General features: G+C 44.3%; 1 protein-coding gene across 5 annotated transcripts in view; it reads left to right on the top strand.

The window, feature by feature from the left end:
- SIRT2 (sirtuin 2) overlaps positions 1-20,141 on the top strand; it is a 270,431-nt gene that overhangs the window by 47,398 nt on the left and 202,892 nt on the right. For 3 of the 5 annotated variants that reach the window (XM_068269801.1, XM_068269799.1, XM_068269800.1), the window contains exons 3-4: positions 2,055-2,094; positions 8,849-8,959. In XM_068269801.1, the coding sequence (XP_068125902.1) occupies position 2,094; positions 8,849-8,959 (112 nt within the window). In that variant the 5' untranslated portion in view covers positions 2,055-2,093. Of the gene's footprint in view, positions 1-2,054; positions 2,095-8,598; positions 8,745-8,848; positions 8,960-20,141 lie in introns of all 5 variants that reach the window. The other 2 variants (XM_068269802.1, XM_068269803.1) reach the window with 2 other exon arrangements.

Raw genomic sequence — 20,141 nt, 5'->3', positions numbered from 1 at the left:
AGATTTTTTGTTATTTTCAGTAGCGAAATTCCAACCAATGCCAGAAAAATTAGTTCCTCCTTGGGATTTATCTTTAGTTCTAAATTTCTTGACTTCTGATAAATTTGAACCCATTGCTCAGACCCCATTAAAGAATCTAACATTAAAGGTAGCAATAACGTCAGCTAGAAGAATTGGGGATATTCAGGCATTATCCGTTAAGGACCTTTTTATATGGTTATTCATTCAGAATTGTGTTCAGACCTGACCTAGCCGATCTTCCAAAGATATCTTCAGCTTTTCATCGTTCACAGGAGATTGTTTTACCGTCTTCTTCTCCCAAGCCGCAGGACGTTAGAGGAGCAGTGAAACAGATTAATGTGAGAAGAGCTATCATAGTTTATTTAGAAAGGACAGCTCAGTGGAGAAGATCTAGCTATTTATTTGCATCATATATGGGAGCCTCAAAAGGATTGCAGGCATCAAAAAAAACAAACAAAAAAAAAAACAAGTATTACAAGCCATCATCCCTCCCTAAGGAAAATTTCTCGCTGGTCTCAGCAGCAGCCATCCTGGAGGACGATGGGAGAAAGTCTCAGCTGCTTACCGGTAGCCATGTTTCGGCGAGTCCTCCAGGATGGCTGCCGAGTTCCCATCCCTATTGTAATATAGTTGCTAAGTTTGATTTATGTTAAAGGTGATGTACTCTTAATAACTGAGTTGGTGAGGGAGGAGGAGTGCTTATATAAGGGCGGGTTCTTTTAAATTGATTACTCTTACAGGTGTTTCTGTTTGGGGAGGGGACAAGCAATGTCTCAGCAGCAGCCATCCTGGAGGACTCGCCGAAACACGGCTACCGGTAAGCAGCTGGGACTTTCCTCCTCTCCGATCTGCATCCCGCCTCACACTGACGCTAAGTACCTGGTCCCGGCTTGATTATGTCATCAAGCTGAGACCCGACTCTAGAGGCAGTACAAGGCTGGATGACGTGCAGAGCAGAGAGGGAAAGATGATTGCCTGAGGAACGAGGAGAGGTGAGTTCCAGTCCTCTCCAATTGCTGCTGCTGCATTTAAAGCAGACCTGAAGATAAAAAAAAAGTTTCACTTACCTGGGGCTTCTGCTAGCCTAACACCTTGGGGCACATCTGGCTACAATGTGGGGGGCTGCTTCATACTATGGGCACATGTCGCTATTTATAATGGGTATGGGGATGCCTCATACTGGGGGTACATCTGGCTATTTATACTGGCTAGGGGGATTATACGTCAATCACTTTTTCATGGTTTCTCAGGGAAAAGTGGGTACCTCAGCTCATAAACAGGTCGGCTTATACATAAGTGAATATGGTAGGGCAAATTGTCTTTTTATTAAGGATTAATATATCCTAATATTTTCACATTTTATGTATGTTTTAATGTTTTTTCCTGTTTAGGTATGTAGTCTAATTTTTAATACAATGCTGAGTCAACAATTATTTTAGTGTTATATACTGTAGTTACAGGTTTAACCTCCTGAGCGTTACGCTGCTCAGGAGGTTTGTTACTTTGTGCCCCAGGATTAATTAATTTGCTGTAATGGCTTAATGAATTAATTTGCTGCAATGGTTGCAAAACCTTTAGCTAGCACTAGGCTAGCTAGTACAAGTGTCTGGCACCCCTGATCCCCTCGTTTATACATTACCCAGCCTGGATCAAGCGATCGCGCAACCTCCCTGCACAGCTCCAGTCTCTCTATGGGGAGGATCAGGTTTGCACATGACGTCATGTGCGATCCTACCCATAGTGAAAACCGGAACTGTCCGGGAGGCTGCGCCGATCGCTGGAGGTAGGCTGGGTAATGTATAAACTGGCTGGATCGGGGGGTGCCGGACACTTGTACTAGCTAGCCTAGTGCTAGCTAAAGGTTTTGCAACCATTGCAGCAAATTAATTCATCCTGGGCACTCCTGAGGACAGACAGCAGTATGCCCGACACAGTGTCGGGCATACCGCTAAGGAGGTTAAAATGGTTTATGGTACAGGAATAACTTTACTTGTTGGGTTGTCTTGTGATCATGCTATTATATTTTTTTATAGGAATCCGATTCTAGTGACGAAAGCAACGGTGCATCAGAAAGTAAGAAATTTGTGTGTGCCAAAGTGACATGTTGAAAATAGAGCTTTTTAAGGTGGACCTGAACACAGGTCAGAAGGAAAACAGCGAGAAATGCATCCTGTATGTCTTAGAGAGTTTAGCCTGTCCAATCACCCCTAATCTGTGACTAATCTCAAATGTAATTTGATCTCTCAGCTGTGTCAGCTGACTGCTTTGGCAGAGCAGGTAATTTGTAAACACAGGATGTTAACCTTATGTCTGCTTCCATGAAAGCAGGATATAGACACATTGCAGATTTATTACAAGATTTGTATCCGCTGTAACAAAGAAATGTTTTTTCTTTAAAGGTTATTATGCTGTTGCTTACCTTTAAGAGCAGAGAGGAAGTTCTGAGTTCAGGTCCGCTTTAAGGATTTCTCCTGAGATATTGCCATTTTTTTTCTAGACCAGGCGGCCCACTTTAGCAAAAATTCATACTTATGGTTGCGCAGGAAATTCTAGGTGGAGTACACAAACACATTTTGCATTGGTTTATCTATGGAAAAGTTGTATGAATGGACCGGATTCCTCAGTACAGGTATTTATTTACAGGTAAACAACAAAAATTAACCTTGATTTACTCATTAAACAAAAGATATATAAAAAAAATATGTATTCTGAGGAAAAGGTTAGGGCACCCTGCCTCCTTTTGGCCAAAATAACTGCTGTAAGATGCTTCTTGTAGCCATCTGCCAGTCTCTGACATTGGTCTGAGGAAAGTTTGCCCCACTCCTCGATGTATAATTATTTTAACTGAGTGGGATTTGGCTGTCAACTTATTCGTTTTCAGCCATATTTTGGTGGATTTACTGGTATATATTGCTTACATATGTAAATGCCGCCGGGAGACTTGGGCGCAGGATACAGCTGGTATATGGCTTATCCTGCTGCTGCACAAGGACGTTAATTACTATTCCCCCTCTAGGTCCACATGGATAGTGTGGAATGATATAATTCGGCTTTCAGCTATTGCTGGAGACCGAATTATAGTTTTTTAAAATGTAACTTCTGCTCCGTCTTCTGACGGCGCTGAAGTTACTCAGTGTGCGCCCAAATCTCCTGCGCTGTGATTACAGCGCTTGTATATATTGGGTCAGTGTCGTGTTGCAAGGTGCATTTCTGCCTTAGCTTTAACTTTGTTACAGATAGTCTCACAAGTTCCTTAACCACTTGAGGACCACAGTGGTAAACCCCCTTAAGGACCACGCTGCTTTTTACTTAATTGGCCACTGCAGCTTTAAGGCCAAGCTGCAGGGCCGCACAACACAGCACACGAGTGATTAACCCCCCCCCCCCCCCCTTTTCTCCCCACCAACAGAGCTCTTTGTTGGTGGGGTCTGATCGCCCCCCTTGTGTTTATTTTTTTTTTTAAATATTTATGTTGTTGTTTTTGTTTTGTTTTTACTAGTTCTCTTTTTTTGTGTTTTTCCTAATCCCCTCCCTCCCCCCAGCCGGCCAATCACGGCGATCGGCAGTCATAGGCTTCTGCCTATGAGAGCCGATTGCTCTCTTGTCCTCCAGGGGGACGAGCGTGTCACACGGCTGTCCCCAGTGCAGCGCTGCTGCTGATCGCTGCACTGTGAATATAGACGGCGTGAGGCGATCATGCCGTCTAACAGTCTCCCCAGCGGCAATCGCCGCTCGGAGACTGAAGTCGGGGCGGAGCACCGCCCCCCCCCCCCCCCCCCGAGCAGGAGATGCGCGCGCAGTCTACAAATCCCTATGTGTGTGTGTGTGTGTCTCTCTTGCTGCCTGACTATTCCCCATACTCCACACACTTCAGAATTCTGCAAACATCATCCAAATGGGTTGTGGGTCTCTGGCACTCGGGTGCACATTCTTACATGAATGACAAAGTTTACAATAGTCCCATTTAGTTCAGTGGAATAAACCAAATAAACAGAAGAATGTTTTAAATCAGGGATTCTAGTGTAACTATTGTCGTTCATTCCAACAACATTTTGTCATCTGCAAGTAATTCCTTGGCCTTTTGGCATATTTTAAAAAATTTCTTTGATATCCCTTATTATGCCAAGAAAGGATTAAGGCCTCTTTCACAGTGCGACGTTAAAGTCGCACGTTAGAAAATATTTTAAAGCAGAGTAACGCACAGCAATGCAAAGTCTGTGCAACATTCACAGTGCACACGTTGCATTAACGTGTAACGTGTAGCGTTATTAGAAAGTGCTGCATGCTGTTTGTTTAGCAATGAATCTGCTGCGTTCTGTGTGTTGCACATGCTCAGCAATGTTTTTTTTTCTTTTTTAAAATGTTCCGCATGCGCCATTTTCGTTCCATAGTAAATACATTTCTAACGTGCAACTTTAACATCGCACTGTGAAAGTGAATATGAGTTGCCTTAGGGCCGCGTGGTGCGACCTTAACGTCGCATCAAACGCAACGTCCTACTGTGAAAGTAGCCTAAAGCATGAAGAACGAATGTGACCTGAAATATACATTAAAATTGTTCCATGACATAGTGTACAAGTCCTACTAATACCTTGAGAATTTTTTCTTTGGGACATAGAAGACTATGCGGGTGGTAATTTTGCTTCATTTCATGAAGGGATGTAAAGTAACTCCAGACTCTCTATAGTGAATATAGCCTATTCCCCCTAGATTCCTGGCGGTATATACAACTTCCTGATTTTTAATTTTTTTAACTTCCACAAACATTAAGTGAGATCTGAACTGAATCTGTCTGAATTTAAGCAGATATTTGTCATATTCCCCACCGTCACATTCAATTTCTAGATTTTATCAGATGATTATTAGATATTTTACAGAGGGATTCCCTTACTTCATTAATGCATAGTTACAGATAAGCCAGAAAGCTCATGTTGAACCAGAACAAAGGCAACCTTTTGTTGTTGATTAATGCATGGGAGAGAGACCTGGGTGTATCACTAGATGACCATCAAAAGGGAAATATTTTTCAGTTAATACAAAAGAGCTAATAGTGCTAGACAGAGAGAATTAAATTATTAACTGGTCTCACAGTGGTACAGAACACCAGTGGGGGTAGCCCAGATGTTCCCGCAAGTAGAAGACCTATGTTGGAGAGGATGTGGCCTGCAGGGCTCTCTCATCCACCTTTTCTGGGAGTGCCCTAAAATAAATTAGTTACTGGGACCAGATTCTGTCACTAATCCGTAGGGTGGAGTATAAGAGGACAATTGCTCCTCACCTACTGAATGCAGCTGAAAGCCTGATCCCTCTGAAATGGATCCGCCTACAGTAAAGGAATTGTTGGTGAGAGTAAATCAGATGAGGTATATAGAAGAATTGATAGCAATGCAGAGGGATAAAATGGAGGAATACAGCTCAAAGTGGTCTACCTGGGCAGGCCTTTAAGAACACTGATGATTATAAGAAACTTGTCTCTTTGTACCCAAGTTGCTGTGAGCCGCCCCACTAACAGGACCCCTGATTATTCACCATCTATACTCGAGTATAAGTCTAGAAATGTAGGTCTGACTCACTAAATGAAAGTATAGGGGTCAACTTATACACAAGTCACAGGCTACACTGAGCACACTGAGTAATGTGTGCGCTATTAGTGACATTCCCATTTGCAGCAATTTACCCATTGGTAAGTGATACTTTCTTGATAAAGGAAATGCCAAGAAAGCACAAGTCTGAAAGCCCTGGCCACAGCAATTAACAAGGAAAGGGTCAGGGGGGGGGGGGGGGGGGGGATACTGGGCTGCAGAAAGGGGTGTGAATAATTGCTGTACTTGGGTCTGGAGGAGTTATTGGCTGCATTCAAGGGACATCAGGGGTTAATGGCTGCGATACTATATGCAGTGCAGTCATATAGCAATAAACTTCCATACTACTAATAGCTTCCAAGGTCTCATTTTATAAATTATTTTTATTTTCATTGCAAGGGTAAAAAACTGTACTTTTTAACTAGGCAAATGAGGCAGTTGAGTACCAGCACTTGGGGTTTTACTTAAAAAGTAAACAAAAGCCAAAACACTTCTATTTAAAGCATGCTAAAACACTGCTGATAATAGTACGGGGCTGTAAATTTCAAAGGCTATTCTTATTTATTTTGTTATGCAGATTAATGGATCAGATTTACCTTGCACTGGCTGCTGCTTACAATTTCAGCTCTTAAACTAAAAATAAAAAAACATTTCCAGGAAACTTCTATTTATGATTAGTACTACACCTTATCTTGTAAGTTTATTTTCAAGGTTTGCTCTAACCTTTACAGACTGTGTGGCTCTAGCACCTTAGCCACTTGTGTTTTTTGGACGTGAGTTTCACATCCAGTTTAGTCTAGTAATGTCACAGCGTCACCTAAAATAAAAATAGTGTGTCATTCCCCCAACTCCCCCACCCCCCACAGTAAAGTGTTAATCCTTGTATTCTCTACCTATCTAATTAACCCCTTATGTCACTTATACTTGGCCTTAACATTTGTGGATACATGTAATGGCTGCCGCCCATAGCAATTGCATGCGCTCGATAGGGCAACAGTTCAGGAAACCAGCACTTTATACAGTACATGCATTGTTAGGCTGTAGCCTAGCAATGCATCTGTACAGCACTGGGGTCCGCAAACTATGCACCATAGTGATCGCATGCAATCCTTACAGATGCACAATCTGGGGATAATTGTCTGCTATAGGCCCAACTGGTGATGAAATATGGCATGTATGGTATGATTTTAACCTGGAGTGTTTTATAACTGGGGCACATGTCATGTGAAAATTAGGAAGCGAGAAACATTGAAAAAAGTGCATTTCTGCATTATTGCCTAGTTTTCCCCTGTAAAATTCCTATAAAATTAAACAATTCTTAGAAAGAAATGTTACTCGAAGAAATTCTAGATTGCCCCCCCAAAACAAAACTATATATATATATATATATATATATATATATATATATATACAGTATATATATATATATATATATACAGTATATATATATATATACAGTATGTATATATATATATATATATGTCACTTTGTAGGCACAAGCGAAAGAAAACGTTATTGCTGTGTCAATCGCGACAGCTAAAATAGCAACATTGTGAGGATCCTTAGGGCTGGCTCAGACAGACGCTTGCAGAGCATTTACCGCAAGCATTTGGAACGTCGCAGTAAACGCTCCCATTCAAGTGAATAGGAGCGTTTACACTGAGCTTTTGCGCGCGTTTGCACGATCGCGGCTTTCAGGTCCCGATTTTCGCTAGCGTTTGAGCTGCCCCTGGAAGCGGCGTGTAGCGACGGCTAATGTCCCCCTAAAGGAAGAAAAAACGTGACCGCATCGGAACGCGACGCGAAGGCTACTGAAAGCCTGACCGCGCAGCCGCCGCGACGCCGCACAAACGTCCGTCTGAACCAGCCCTTAAGGGACAAAAACTTAGAAATCTGAAGTGGTAAAGGACCAGAACCATTTTTTTTTATTTTTACTGTGTGATCATGGTCATTGGCTCACAGTGGCCACAGGGTCAGGAGCCCTTGAAATTAGACAACTGAGTTTAGCAGCAATGGAAGCACGATTAAAAACACTAAACGCCTCCAGATCTGCTGGAATGCAATGATATGCAAGCTTGTTAAATATACTGAGCCACAATAATCCAGCATGCATACAGATTTTCAGACTGGTTGGTCTTCATCAGTGCATGGATTAATGTGGTTGTATGGGGTAGGACTTGAAACACCCAAAGCTACAGAGTACCCAGTACACATCATTGCATTCCAGCGGATCTGGAGGTGTGTTTAGCTCACAGGGACAACAATGGGTGATTTGCATATTTCAGCAGTGTTGCACAGGGAGACAACTCAGAGCTCACTCCAACCTGAATAATTGCAAAATGTTTTTAAGAAAACACACTTTTGTTTTCCATAGCATTTTAGTAAGAGGGCTTTTTGGTCCATTGTAGCCCCTTACACACTCCTAGGAGTTCTGGTTCACCATGAGCTTGCTGGGTACTCTGTAACTTTAATTTGTTATTTAAAAGTTATTTTTAACTGCATCCAGAGGTAGCTGCATACTCTTTTAGTTCCCTGTAAGGGCTCATTCACACTAGAGGCACTTTTTCATTTTTTCAAGCGCTGATGTTTTTTCAAAATTATCTTTAAAGTGCTTACGCCATGCTTTCCTATGCGCTAGTTCAGATTGGGGTGTTCCGTTCGCTTTCCGATCTAAAAAGCTCTGCATGAACCATTTTCGGGGCGTTTTTTGCGATAATGGGAGGTATAGGAAAAGCGCTTTTGCCAGCAATTTCATGGGCATTTTTTTCCCTGTCAGTTTAAATGTGAAGTGTTTCCGGGATTTTTAGGTCCTTCTCCGATTAAAAATACATGATCAGAACGCAATTTGAACAAGGCCTAAGCGTTTTCAAAGGGGCTCTAAACCTAGAGGAAACGTTTTGCAAAAAATTAAAGTGTCCAGTGCTCTGCACACATGCAGCTTAATAATAAAAATACTAATGAAAATAACATTTGTATGCCGCTTTTCTCCTGTCAGAATCCAATTACAATGTCAGAATCCAGTCACATAGGATGTGCTCAGTAAGCCACCCTGGTGTGTTGGGGAGTATTGCCCAAGGACTCCTACAGAAAATATGTAACTGACATCAGTCAGGATTCAAACTCTGATCTCCTGTGTCAAAGGTGGGGTCTTTAACCAGTACACTATTTAGCTTGAAAAAAAATAACAGCTGTTTATGCCTGTTGTAAGCATTACAGCCAGTAAGAATGTTATTTTTTTGTTTCAGTGGATTTCTTGCGTGATCTCTTTTCCCGCACCCTGGGCATCGGATCTCCTGAAAAAGTCCTTGATGAACTGACTCTTGAAGGAGTAAGCAAATTCATGCTTAGCGGAAAATGTAAGCTGAAACAACTGACATGATATTTTGCTAACCATACAAAAACAGTATCTAAACATTTACTCTTCTGCAATGCCTTTTACACTCAGGACCATAAAAATTGGGACATCAACACAATTCTAACATTTTTGGCTCTATACACAATCACAATGTATTTGAAATGAAACAAGCACGTTGTGCTTTAACTGCAGACTGTCAACTTTAATTTGAGGGTATTTACATCCAAATCAGGTGAACGGTGTTGGAATTATAAGTTTGCATATGTGTCTCCGACTTGTTAAGGGGCCAGAAGTAATGGGACAGAATAATAATCATAAATCAAACTTATACTTTTTATTACTTGTTTGCAAATCCTTTGCAGTCAATTACAGCCTGAAGTCTGGAAAGCATAGACATCACCAGATGCTGGGTTTCATCCCTGGTGATGCTCAGTCAGGCCTCTACTGCAACGGTCTTCAGTTCCTGCTTGTTCTTGGGGCATTTTCCCTTCAGTTTTGTCTTCAGCAAGTGAAATGCATGCTCAATCGGATTCAGGTGGTTGACTTGACCATTGCATAACATTCCACTTCTTTCCCTTAAAAAACACTTTGGTTGCTTTTGCAGTATGCTTTGGGTCATTGTCCATCTGCACTGTGAAGCACTGTCCAATGAGTTCTGAAGCATTTGGCTGAATATGAGCAGATAATATTGCCCGAAACACTTCTGAATTCATCCTGCTGCTTTTGTCACAGTCAACAATCTAGAGAAGACTTCACCAGAGTGAATACAGAGAGTTTACCACAAAGTTGTAAACCATTGGTGAGACTTAAAGAACAGAAAGGCCAGATTAGAGTTAGCCAAATGACATCTAAAAAGCCTTCACAGTTTTGGAACATCATCCTATGGACAGATGAGACCAAGAACAACTTGTACCGGAGTATGAAGAGCATGGAGAAGGAAAGGAACTGCTCATGATCCTGAGCATACCACCTCATCACTGAAGCATGGTGGTGGTAGTGGCATTTCGTGGGCATGTATGACTGCCAATGGAACTGGTTCTCTTGTATTTGAAGATGTGACTGCTGACAAAAGCAGCAGGATGAATTCAGAAGTTTTTCGGGCAATATTATCTGCTCATATTCAGCCACATCATGGGCGTCCCTACATATGGCAAAATAGGGCAGTTGCCTCTCCCTGGCCGCCAGCTGCCCCCCCCTGGCCGTCCACTACTAACATTTGTTAAAGTTCCCGATCGTTCATTCATTCTCCCCACAGCGCTCTTACTACAGTCTCCTTCCGCCCCCTGGCCAATAGAGACACAGCTCTTCCCCACCTCTCCGCCCCTTCCTTATAGCATAGTATCCTATCCACAGAGCTTGTGGATCTGCCACTGGCCCGCCTTTGCCCCGCCCCCACCAGCCAGACGTTCGAGGTCTCGAGTGCTGCTACAATGCATCCCCCTGAATGTGATAACATGGCAGAGGTGAGGGCGAGCTGCGGGGGGTGGGAGACTGGAATCAGCGTAGAGGAGAGAGGACAAGTCTCCTGACAGGCAGCTGTTCCCTGTGTGAGCCCAGAGCTGTGTATATCGGCATGTAGCATATGAACAGTAGGATGCTGATATACACAGCTCTGAGCGGCTCACAGTGCATAGCTGCCTGTCAGGAGACTCACACATCCCCTGCTCTAATCAGTGTGCTGCCAGGAGATCAGGAGATTGTCACTCCTGATAAAAACAGAGACTGACCACCTGCTGGGGAGAAAGAGCAGCAATAAATACATACATGCTGACAGTGTGGGGGGAAGGGTGGGGAAATAAACAAGGGCACACTAAGTTAGAACAATTATCTAGGACTTTGCTCAGGGACCAGGGTGCCCATAGATCTAACGATTGTGGGCAGATCCACTAAGAGACAGATCTCTCTCTGACTAATCTGATCAGAGAGAGATCTGTCAGCTGCCCATACACCACAAGCTGATTCTCGATTGATTTCAGCATGAACTCTGTCGAGAATCAGCCTTGTGACCCCACATCCACCCCTGCACTGACCCCATAATGTAAAGTGTGTCCCCGGGTTCCCTGTGCAGTGTATGTTACCTGTCAGTGTCCGTCTCTGCACTGCCTCACATACATATGCTCTACGTAGTTGTCGGGGTATGCGTATACATCAACATGCACCCACGTATATGGCAGTAGCCACCCAGGATGTGTGTATGTGAAGCAGTGCTGAGACATTGGTGGACACAGACAGGTAACATACACGCACAGGGCACCTGGGCGCACACTTTACATTGGGGGACAGCACAAGGGGTTCTGTAGCGTTCGTGGGGGTCCCTTTCACTACCTGAACTGGGGGTCCCTGTCACTACCTGAACTGGGGGTCCCTGTCACTACCTGAACTGGGGGTCCATTTCACTACTTGAACTGGGGGTCCCTGTCACTACCTGAACTGGGGGTCCCTGTCACTACCTGAACTGGGGGTCCATTTCACTACCTGAACTGGGGGTCCATTTCACTACCTGAACTGGGGGTCCCTGTCATTACCTGAACTGAACTGGGGGTCCCTGTCACTACCTGAACTGGGGGTCCCTGTCACTACCTAAACTGAATTGGGGGTCCCTGTCATTACCTGAACTGAACTGGGGGGTCCCTGTCACTACCTGAACTGAACTGGGGGTCCCTGTCACTACCTGAACTGAACTGGGGGTCCCTGTCACTACCTGAACTGGGGGTCCCTGTCACTACCTGAACTGGGGGTCCCTGTCACTACCTGAACTGGGGGTCCATATCACTACCTGAACTGGGGGTCCATTTCACTACCTGAACTGGGGGTCCCTGTCATTACCTGAACTGAACTGGGGGTCCCTGTCACTACCTGAACTGGGGGTCCCTGTCACTACCAGAACTGAACTGGGGGTCCCTGTCTTTACCTGAACTGAACTGGGGGGTCCCTGTCACTACCTGAACTGAACTGGGGGTCCCTGTCACTACCTGAACTGAAGGTCCCTGTCACTACCTGAACTGGGGGTCCATTTCACTACCTGAACTGGGGGTCCATTTCACTACCTGAACTGGGGGTCCCTGTCATTACCTGAACTGAACTGGGGGTCCCTGTCACTACCTGAACTGGGGGTCCCTGTCACTACCTAAACTGAATTGGGGGTCCCTGTCATTACCTGAACTGAACTGGGGGGTCCCTGTCACTACCTGAACTGAACTGGGGGTCCCTGTCACTACCTGAACTGAACTGGGGGTCCCTGTCACTACCTGAACTGGGGGTCCCTGTCACTACCTGAACTGGGGGTCCCTGTCACTACCTGAACTGGGGGTCCATATCACTACCTGAACTGGGGGTCCATTTCACTACCTGAACTGGGGGTCCCTGTCATTACCTGAACTGAACTGGGGGTCCCTGTCACTACCTGAACTGGGGGTCCCTGTCACTACCAGAACTGAACTGGGGGTCCCTGTCTTTACCTGAACTGAACTGGGGGGTCCCTGTCACTACCTGAACTGAACTGGGGGTCCCTGTCACTACCTGAACTGAAGGTCCCTGTCATTACCTGAACTGGGGGTCCATTTCAGTACCTGAACTGGGGGTCCCTGTCACTACCTGAACTGAACTGGGGGTCCCTGTCACTACCTGAACTGGGGGTCCCTGTCACTACCTAAGCTGTGGGTCTCTGTCACTACCTGAACTGGGGGGCTCCTTTCACTACCTAAACTGTGGGTCTCTGTCACTACCTGAACTGGGGGGCTCCTGTCACTACCTAGACTGTGGGTCTCTGTCACTACCTGAACTCGGGGGGCTCCTGTCACTACCCACACTGGAGGGCTCCTGGCGCTACCTTAACTATCCAGGCCAGCCAGCCCAGCATCACCACCAGTCAACCAGCCCAGAATCACTGCCAAAAAGGCCACAGCATCACTGCCAGCCAGGCCAGCCCAGCATCACCGCCAGCCAGGCCAGCCCAGCATCACCGCCAGTAGAGGAAAATTCAGAAGCCAGGTGAGAGGTGTCTACCATATTAAGGGGCATTCTGTCTATATTGTGAAATGCTGTCTATTTATGTGCCTCATGACTGCTGAATTTGTCTTGTTGGGGGCCTCACGGTTTGTTGGGAGCCTCATGATTGCTGAATTTGTCTTGTTGGGGGCCTCATGATTTGTTGGAGGCCTCATGATTGCTGAATTTGTCTTGTTGGGGGCCTCATGATTGCTGAATTTGTCTTGATGGGGGCCTCATGATTGCTGAATTTGTGTTGTTGAGGGTCACATGATTGCTGACTGCGAGACTATGGAAAAAGCTGAATCATCATCATGATAGCATTAAACCTACTTTTTTAGTTTTTTTAAAAACAGAAAATGAAAACTGGGACGTTCTAAAAAGATGAATACATTTTTCAGGAGTAGGATGGATGAAATTGTTTATCTTCACAGTTTATTTTCAACTTGGATTTTCCATAATGTTCATGTACGAGTTAAAACGTTTGTATTTAGTTTAAATTGCCATGTTGGTACTTTGCGATAGATAAGTGACTTTTGGGTTGCAGTTTGGACACTCGGCCTCCAAAAGGTTCGCCGCCACCACTGTCCTAGTCTAATGTCCCACCATTGCTTAATTCATGTAAATTTAGCTCCACCCGTGACCACACCCGCATTCTGGTCCTTGGCCACACCCATTTTTTGGCGCGGCGCGCTACGCGCGCCGCACAGCTTACCGCCCCTCCTTTTTGCCCCCCCCTGGAAAATTTTCTGCGGATGCCCATGAGCCACATGCTTCAGAACTCATTGGACGGTGCTTCACAGTGTAGATGGACAATGACCCAAAGCATACTGCAACAGCCACCAAAGCGTTTTTGAAGGGAAAGAAGTGGAATGTTATTCAATGGCCAAGTCAATCAACTGACCTGATTCCAATTGAGCATGCATTCACTTGCTGAAGAAAAATCTGAAGGTAAAATGCCCCAAGAACAAGCAGGATCTTATGACTATTACAGTAGAGGCCTGGCTGAGCATCACTAGGGTTGAAACCCTGTGTCCCAATATTTATGGACCTGACTGAAAATTTGAAGAGCTCTTTGTTCATCTACTGTCTAAGAACACATACAAAGGGTACCTTATACTTTTTCCTTATAGAAAGTGTGTTTGCTACTAGGTGTATATTAAACTAGCATACTCTGTACATAGATCTTTAGGATAAAACCTGTTAAATTAACAAAGGGGCATTTTCAAAATGATTATATATATCAGATGAATGACCTCTCAACGCTGCAGATTAGCTAGTACTCTATTCCTGCAAGGCAGCTTCAGCACATATATATTGCTTTTCAGTTAAACTTCTTTAATGGTAATCAGTGTTCTCCCCAGAAATGTTTTGCAGCCGAGTAGCATAGAAAAGTAGCCGGGTGGTGAAGTAAGGTCACGCTGTTTGTTACTGGCTGAGGAAGTAAAGTAATACTGAGGGAAGAGGGAGAGTTACGCTGGGTGCTACTGGGTGGGGAGAGCTTGGCACCAAGCTGGGCGGAGAGGGGGACATCTCTTTGGGGAGAGAGATTCACATTGTGAATGCTCCTACAATGCTGGAGGCAGCACATTTGCAATTTTGAGCAAATCACAACTGCGGTATTATTGCTACCATAGAGTAACATTGTCATAACACTTTGCTGATCACTGGGGGGGGGGGGGTGTTGCATGCCGACCTAGCCCCCACCTACCTGATTATGGGACCCCCATTGTCAACTGGCTTGCCAGTTCACTCCTCGCAGCCCCCAGCTCGCCTCAGCCTGTGGAGTCTTCTGACAGGCAGGGCAGGGCTACAGGAAGATGGTATCTGAAGCCCTGAACTGGAGACTATTTGTGTCTCCAGTACAGGGCTTCGAGTGCCATCTTCCCATAGCCCTGCTCTCTGCCTGTCAGCGCGGGACTTTCACAGCTGGAACCAGGGGAGCTGTGTCTCGGGAGAGGAGTCTTCTGCAGGTGAGTAAATGCTTTTTTGTTATTTTCTGGTGAAATGCTTCCCACATTACCATTATTTTCTGGTGAAACATTGCTGCATTACAATTATTTTATGGCAAAACATTATATCAGTTTAACAGTTCTGCTCCCCTGTTTCACCCTTACCCTCTAAAAAGTTAGGCCTGCTGCAACTCTCTTTACGCTACATGCACGTCCCAGTAAACAGTCAGTTTTTGTAGAGTGCTCTGCCTTTCTGCATATATTTACAAATTGATCTTTAACAGTTCCCACTGTATTAATCCGCATTCACTGAATCCTCCTCCACTCAAAGACCACTAGTTGTCCGGGTGCTCCAAAAGAATCGGTCATCAGGGACAAGAGACATAGAAGAAACAAAAACATAGTGTAATCTGTCTGTATTATTTGCACACAGAGACCATCACCCTATTGGGGCCCAATAGTGCAGGTTCTATTGCGGGGTCACCTCTGTCACCCTCTCTAGTGACCAACAAATGGCACGCTCACCTTGCTGCAAGGCTGCCCCGCCTTACAGGCAGCAACTGCGCTTAGCTTGTTACAATCGCTCTCCTCCACCGATCCTTCGAAAAGACAAAATATATATATATATATATATATATATATATATATATACTGTACAGCGCTACGTAATATGTCAGCGCTATATAAATACTAAATAATAATAATAATAATATTCCTTCGTGAACTCGATCTCAAAACAACAGATAATACAATATCATAGTGCAGTAATACCTTGCAACACTGGGTTATCACAGCAGTCCACACCTATTATTTCCTGCTCACCCTTTAACGCTGCTGCCCACCCTCACAGACAGCTGTCCTCATTTGATAAACACCTCCACAGTGCTTCCTGGCAATATATTTTTCCAAGTAATGTAGATTCGGGTAAACCTCTAGGGCTAAGAGACTTCCAATAGTGTAAATCCACTTGGTTTATTCAGTAAAATTTAAGAATAATACTCAAAAACATGAAGTAAAAGCGCATATAAACGTTTAAAAGACTCAGGGGACGTCTCCTCCTGCTGCTGGTCGCTTCCCTTCCTTGCTCCGCCCAAGGAGCAAGGAAGGGAAGCGACCAGCAGCAGGAGGAGACGTCCCCTGAGTCTTTTAAACTTTTATATGCGCTTTTTTGCTTCAGTAAAATTTAAGAATAATACTCACAAACATGAAGTAAAAAAGCGCATATAAAAGTTTTTAAAAGTTTTATGTGCGCTTTTACTTCATGTTTGTGAGTATTATTCTTAAATTTTACTGAATAAACCAAGTGGATTTACACTATTGGAAGTCTCTTAGCCCTAGAGGTTTACCCGAATCTACATTACTTGGAATAATATATTGCCAGGAAGCACTGTGGAGGTGTTTATCAAATGAGGACAGCTGTCTGTGAGGGTGGGCAGTAACGTTAAAGGGTGAGCAGGAAATAATAGGTGTGGACTGCTGTGATAACCCAGTGTTGCAAGGCATTACTGCACTATATTATCTGTTTTGAGATTGAGTTCACGAAGGATCGGTGGAGGAGAGCTATTGTAACAAGCGCAGTTGCTGTCTGTAAGGCAAGCAGCCTTGCAGCAAGGTGAGCGTGCCATTTGTTGGTCACTAGAGAGGGTGACAGTGGTGATCCCGCAATAGAACCTGCACTATTGGGCCCCCATAGGGTGATGGTCTCAGTGTGCAAATAATACAGACAGATCACACTGTTTTTTCCCTTTTTGTTTTTGTTTCTTCTATGTCTCTTGTCCCTGATGACCAATTCTTTTGGAGCACCCGGACAACTAGTGGTCTTTGAGTGGAGGAGGATACAGTGAATGCGGATTAACCACTTCTCTACCACAGGGTTTTTCACCTAAAAACCACAGCAGTTTTCACATTTAAGGGAGGCAAGGGTTAATGGGGGTATAATTTATTTAACCACCTTAGCGGTATGGACGAGCTCGTCGCCATGGCGACGAAGTAAACAAAACACGGAAGGCCGCTCATTGCGGCCTTCCGTGTCACTTTTGGCCGCCGGAGGCGATCAGAAGAACGCCTCCGGAGCGCCCTCTAGTGGGCTTTCATGCAGCCAACTTTCAGTGAAGTTTAAAGGGGCGTAGATAAGTGTGGCAGAGGTTGTTAAGGGGTTAATACAGTGGGAACTGTTAGGCCTCTTGCACACTGCAAGCGATTCCGATTCAGTTTCCACTTTTTTTAATCGGTTTTTACATTCGATTCCGATTTGCAGTTTGCTCCCTGCACACTGCAAATCGGAATCTAAATCTGATGTAAAAACTGATTAAAAAGCGGAATCGGAAATGCATGCAGTGTGCAAGAGGCCTTAACCACTTTGTCCTCCTTGACGTATAGAAACGTCAAGGAGGACAGGCGCGCTCCCGCGGCCGATCGCGCGCGTGCACGCGCACTCCCGGCCGCGGATTCGGTAGCCACGGAATCAATGTATCGGGCTATGGAGCCCGATCACTGATTTCTCTCCCCCGCTGAATAAGCGACAGCTTCTCTTGGAAGCTTCGCTTTTTCTGAAGCTATGTCCCTCTAAGCGTACATTGTACGCTTAGAGTGACGTCATGTAAACAAACTCAAGATTGCCATCTTGTGGCCAAAAAGTAAAACTACAAGTAAAAGTAAAAAAACATTACAATACACAAATATTTCCCCAAATAAAACACTTTTATATCCCACCCTCCCAAAAATGCCCACATAAAATGTTTAATAAAAAAACAACAACAAAACATTACTATAAAAAAAACAAACACATAAATATTTACCTAAGGGTCTAAACTTTTTAAATATCTATGTAAAGATGAAATATTTCTCTCTATTTTTTTTATAAGCTTGTAAATAGTGATGAATGCAAAACGGAAAAAATGTTCTTTTATTTCCAAATAAAATATTGTCGCGATACATTGTGATAGGGACATAATTTAAACTATAATGGCCGAAAACTGACAAATAATGAATTTTTTCATTTTTTTTTCTTATTCTTACTGTTAAAATGCATTTACAGTAAGGTAGTTTTTAGCAAAATGTACCCCCCAAAGAAAGCCTAATTGGTGGTGCAAAAAACAAGATATACTGTAGATCAGTTCATTGTGATAAGTAGTGATAAAGTTATAGGCTAATGAATGGGAGGTGAACATTGCTCGGATGCATAAAGTGAAAACGACTGAGAGCTTAAGTGGTTAAATATCAATTTGTACATATATGCAGAAGGGCAGCGCACTCTACAAAAACTTTTGACTATGGTGAAACATTGCCGCATTACGATTATTTTCTGGTGATACATTGCTGCATTACGATTATATTTTTTGGTGAAAGATTGCCGCATTATGATTATTCTATGGTGAAACATTGCTGCATTACGATTATTTTATAGTGAAATGCTGCCCACATTACAATTATTTTCTGATGAAACTTTGCTGCATTAGGATTATTTTCATGGGGGGGGGGGCACCACGGGGGCGGGGCCACAAGTTTTCTCGCCTGGAGTGACAAAATGGTTAGAGGCGCCCATGAGGCGTACTAGAGAATTCGCTGCCGGGAGACTTGGGCCCAGGATACAGCCAGTATATGGCTTAACCTGCTGCTGCACAAGTCCCGGCGACATTAAATACTATTCCCGCTCTAGTTCCATGTGGATAGTGGGGAATTATGTAATTCGGCTTCCAGCTATTGCTGACGGCCGAATTACAGGGTTTTAAAAGTAACTTCAGCTCCGTCTTCTGACAGCGCCGCAGTTACCCACTGTGCATCGCTATAGCCATAATTCCTATTATGGCCTATGGTGGTGCCGGCTGCGCCAAGTCTCCTTCGCTGGAATTGCAGTGTTCGCCCCTGAGAGCATCTGTCCATTGCAGTGGCCAGGGAAATAACTTACTCACCAGAAGGAATAGAGCCATGCAAGTCAATACCTTTCTGCTTCTTCGGTGTACTACCGCCCTCCAGCTTCTTCAAAGCTCTTGCAGTCAGACTCATCTGCGCTGTACTGTTACGAGCCTTCCCCCACCCCTCCACGCTGATAAGAAGGAGCTGTGGAGGAGGGGGGAGATGGTGTCTCTGACTGAATGTGTGCTGTCTGCATTGACACAGCCACTGCCCACTGATCTGAATAGAGAAGTGATGATCAAAGAACTTAAGCCTTGGAAGGAGGCTATAAATAATATCCGAGTGGTGAAATAATTTACCTGGGCGGGCCGCCCACCTGAAAGGCTCTAGGGAGATCATTGGGTAAAAAAAAAAATTATATTAGTGGGCACCTTTAAAAAGATTATGCTCAAGTCATGTGGTAACTTTGACACTAGAGAAGTAACATTCTGTCACATGTCATGGTTACAATACTGCACCTAACTTTCTTTTGGTTGTTTCTCCAGCTTTGATTCACAGATCATAGGAGTACCAACGTGCATATCACACAGTTAAAATTATGCATTTAACATATTCTAAATAGCAGCTGTGAGATACTAACAATTCACATTGATACTGATTCTAAGCTATTTGCTTAAAGTGAACCCGAGGTGAGAGTGAAATGGAGGCTGCCATATTTATTTCCTTTTAAGAAATACTAGTTGCCTGGCTATGCAGCTGATCACGTGTGTTCTGACAATATGAGAAAGAAAAATGATCTCTCTGCTGCTGAAAAGTGTGCAATAGTTGAATACGTTGGACAAGATATGAAAAACTATATATATCATGAAAACTTAAGCATGATCATCGTACTGTTGTGGCTGACTTAGAGCACACACGGGTTGGTGCAGATGAAAGCAAAATAAGGAAGGGTTCTGCCAAATAAATACATCAGATTAAAGAGAACCCGAGGTGGGTTTGAAGAATGTTATCTGCATACAGAGGCTGGTTCTGCCTATAAAGACCAGCCTCTGTCGCTATTCCAAACCCCCCTATGGTCCCCCTGCACTCTGCAATCCCTCTTAAATCACAGCCTCGCTGTCGACACACAGCGTGTCGCAGCAGACTGTTTTTTCTCTATAGTGTCAGTCTGCTGCTCTCCCCACCTCCTGCAGAACTCCGGTCCCCGCCTGCGTCCCTTCCCTCTTCGCTGATTTGAGGGAAGGGATGGGGGCAGGGACCGGAGCTATGCAGGAGGCGGGGGAGCAGCCGAGACTGACACTACAGATGTAAACACAGCCCCGCACAGCGCGGTTGTGATTTATGAAGGATTGCAGAGTGCAGGGGGACATTAGGGGGATTTTGAATAGC

The sequence above is a fragment of the Hyperolius riggenbachi genome, chromosome 2 (genome assembly GCF_040937935.1).
Source record: "Hyperolius riggenbachi isolate aHypRig1 chromosome 2, aHypRig1.pri, whole genome shotgun sequence".
NCBI lineage: Eukaryota > Metazoa > Chordata > Amphibia > Anura > Hyperoliidae > Hyperolius > Hyperolius riggenbachi.
Note: the sequence above shows the minus strand (reverse complement) of the source record. Positions and strands in the feature narration are given on the sequence as shown.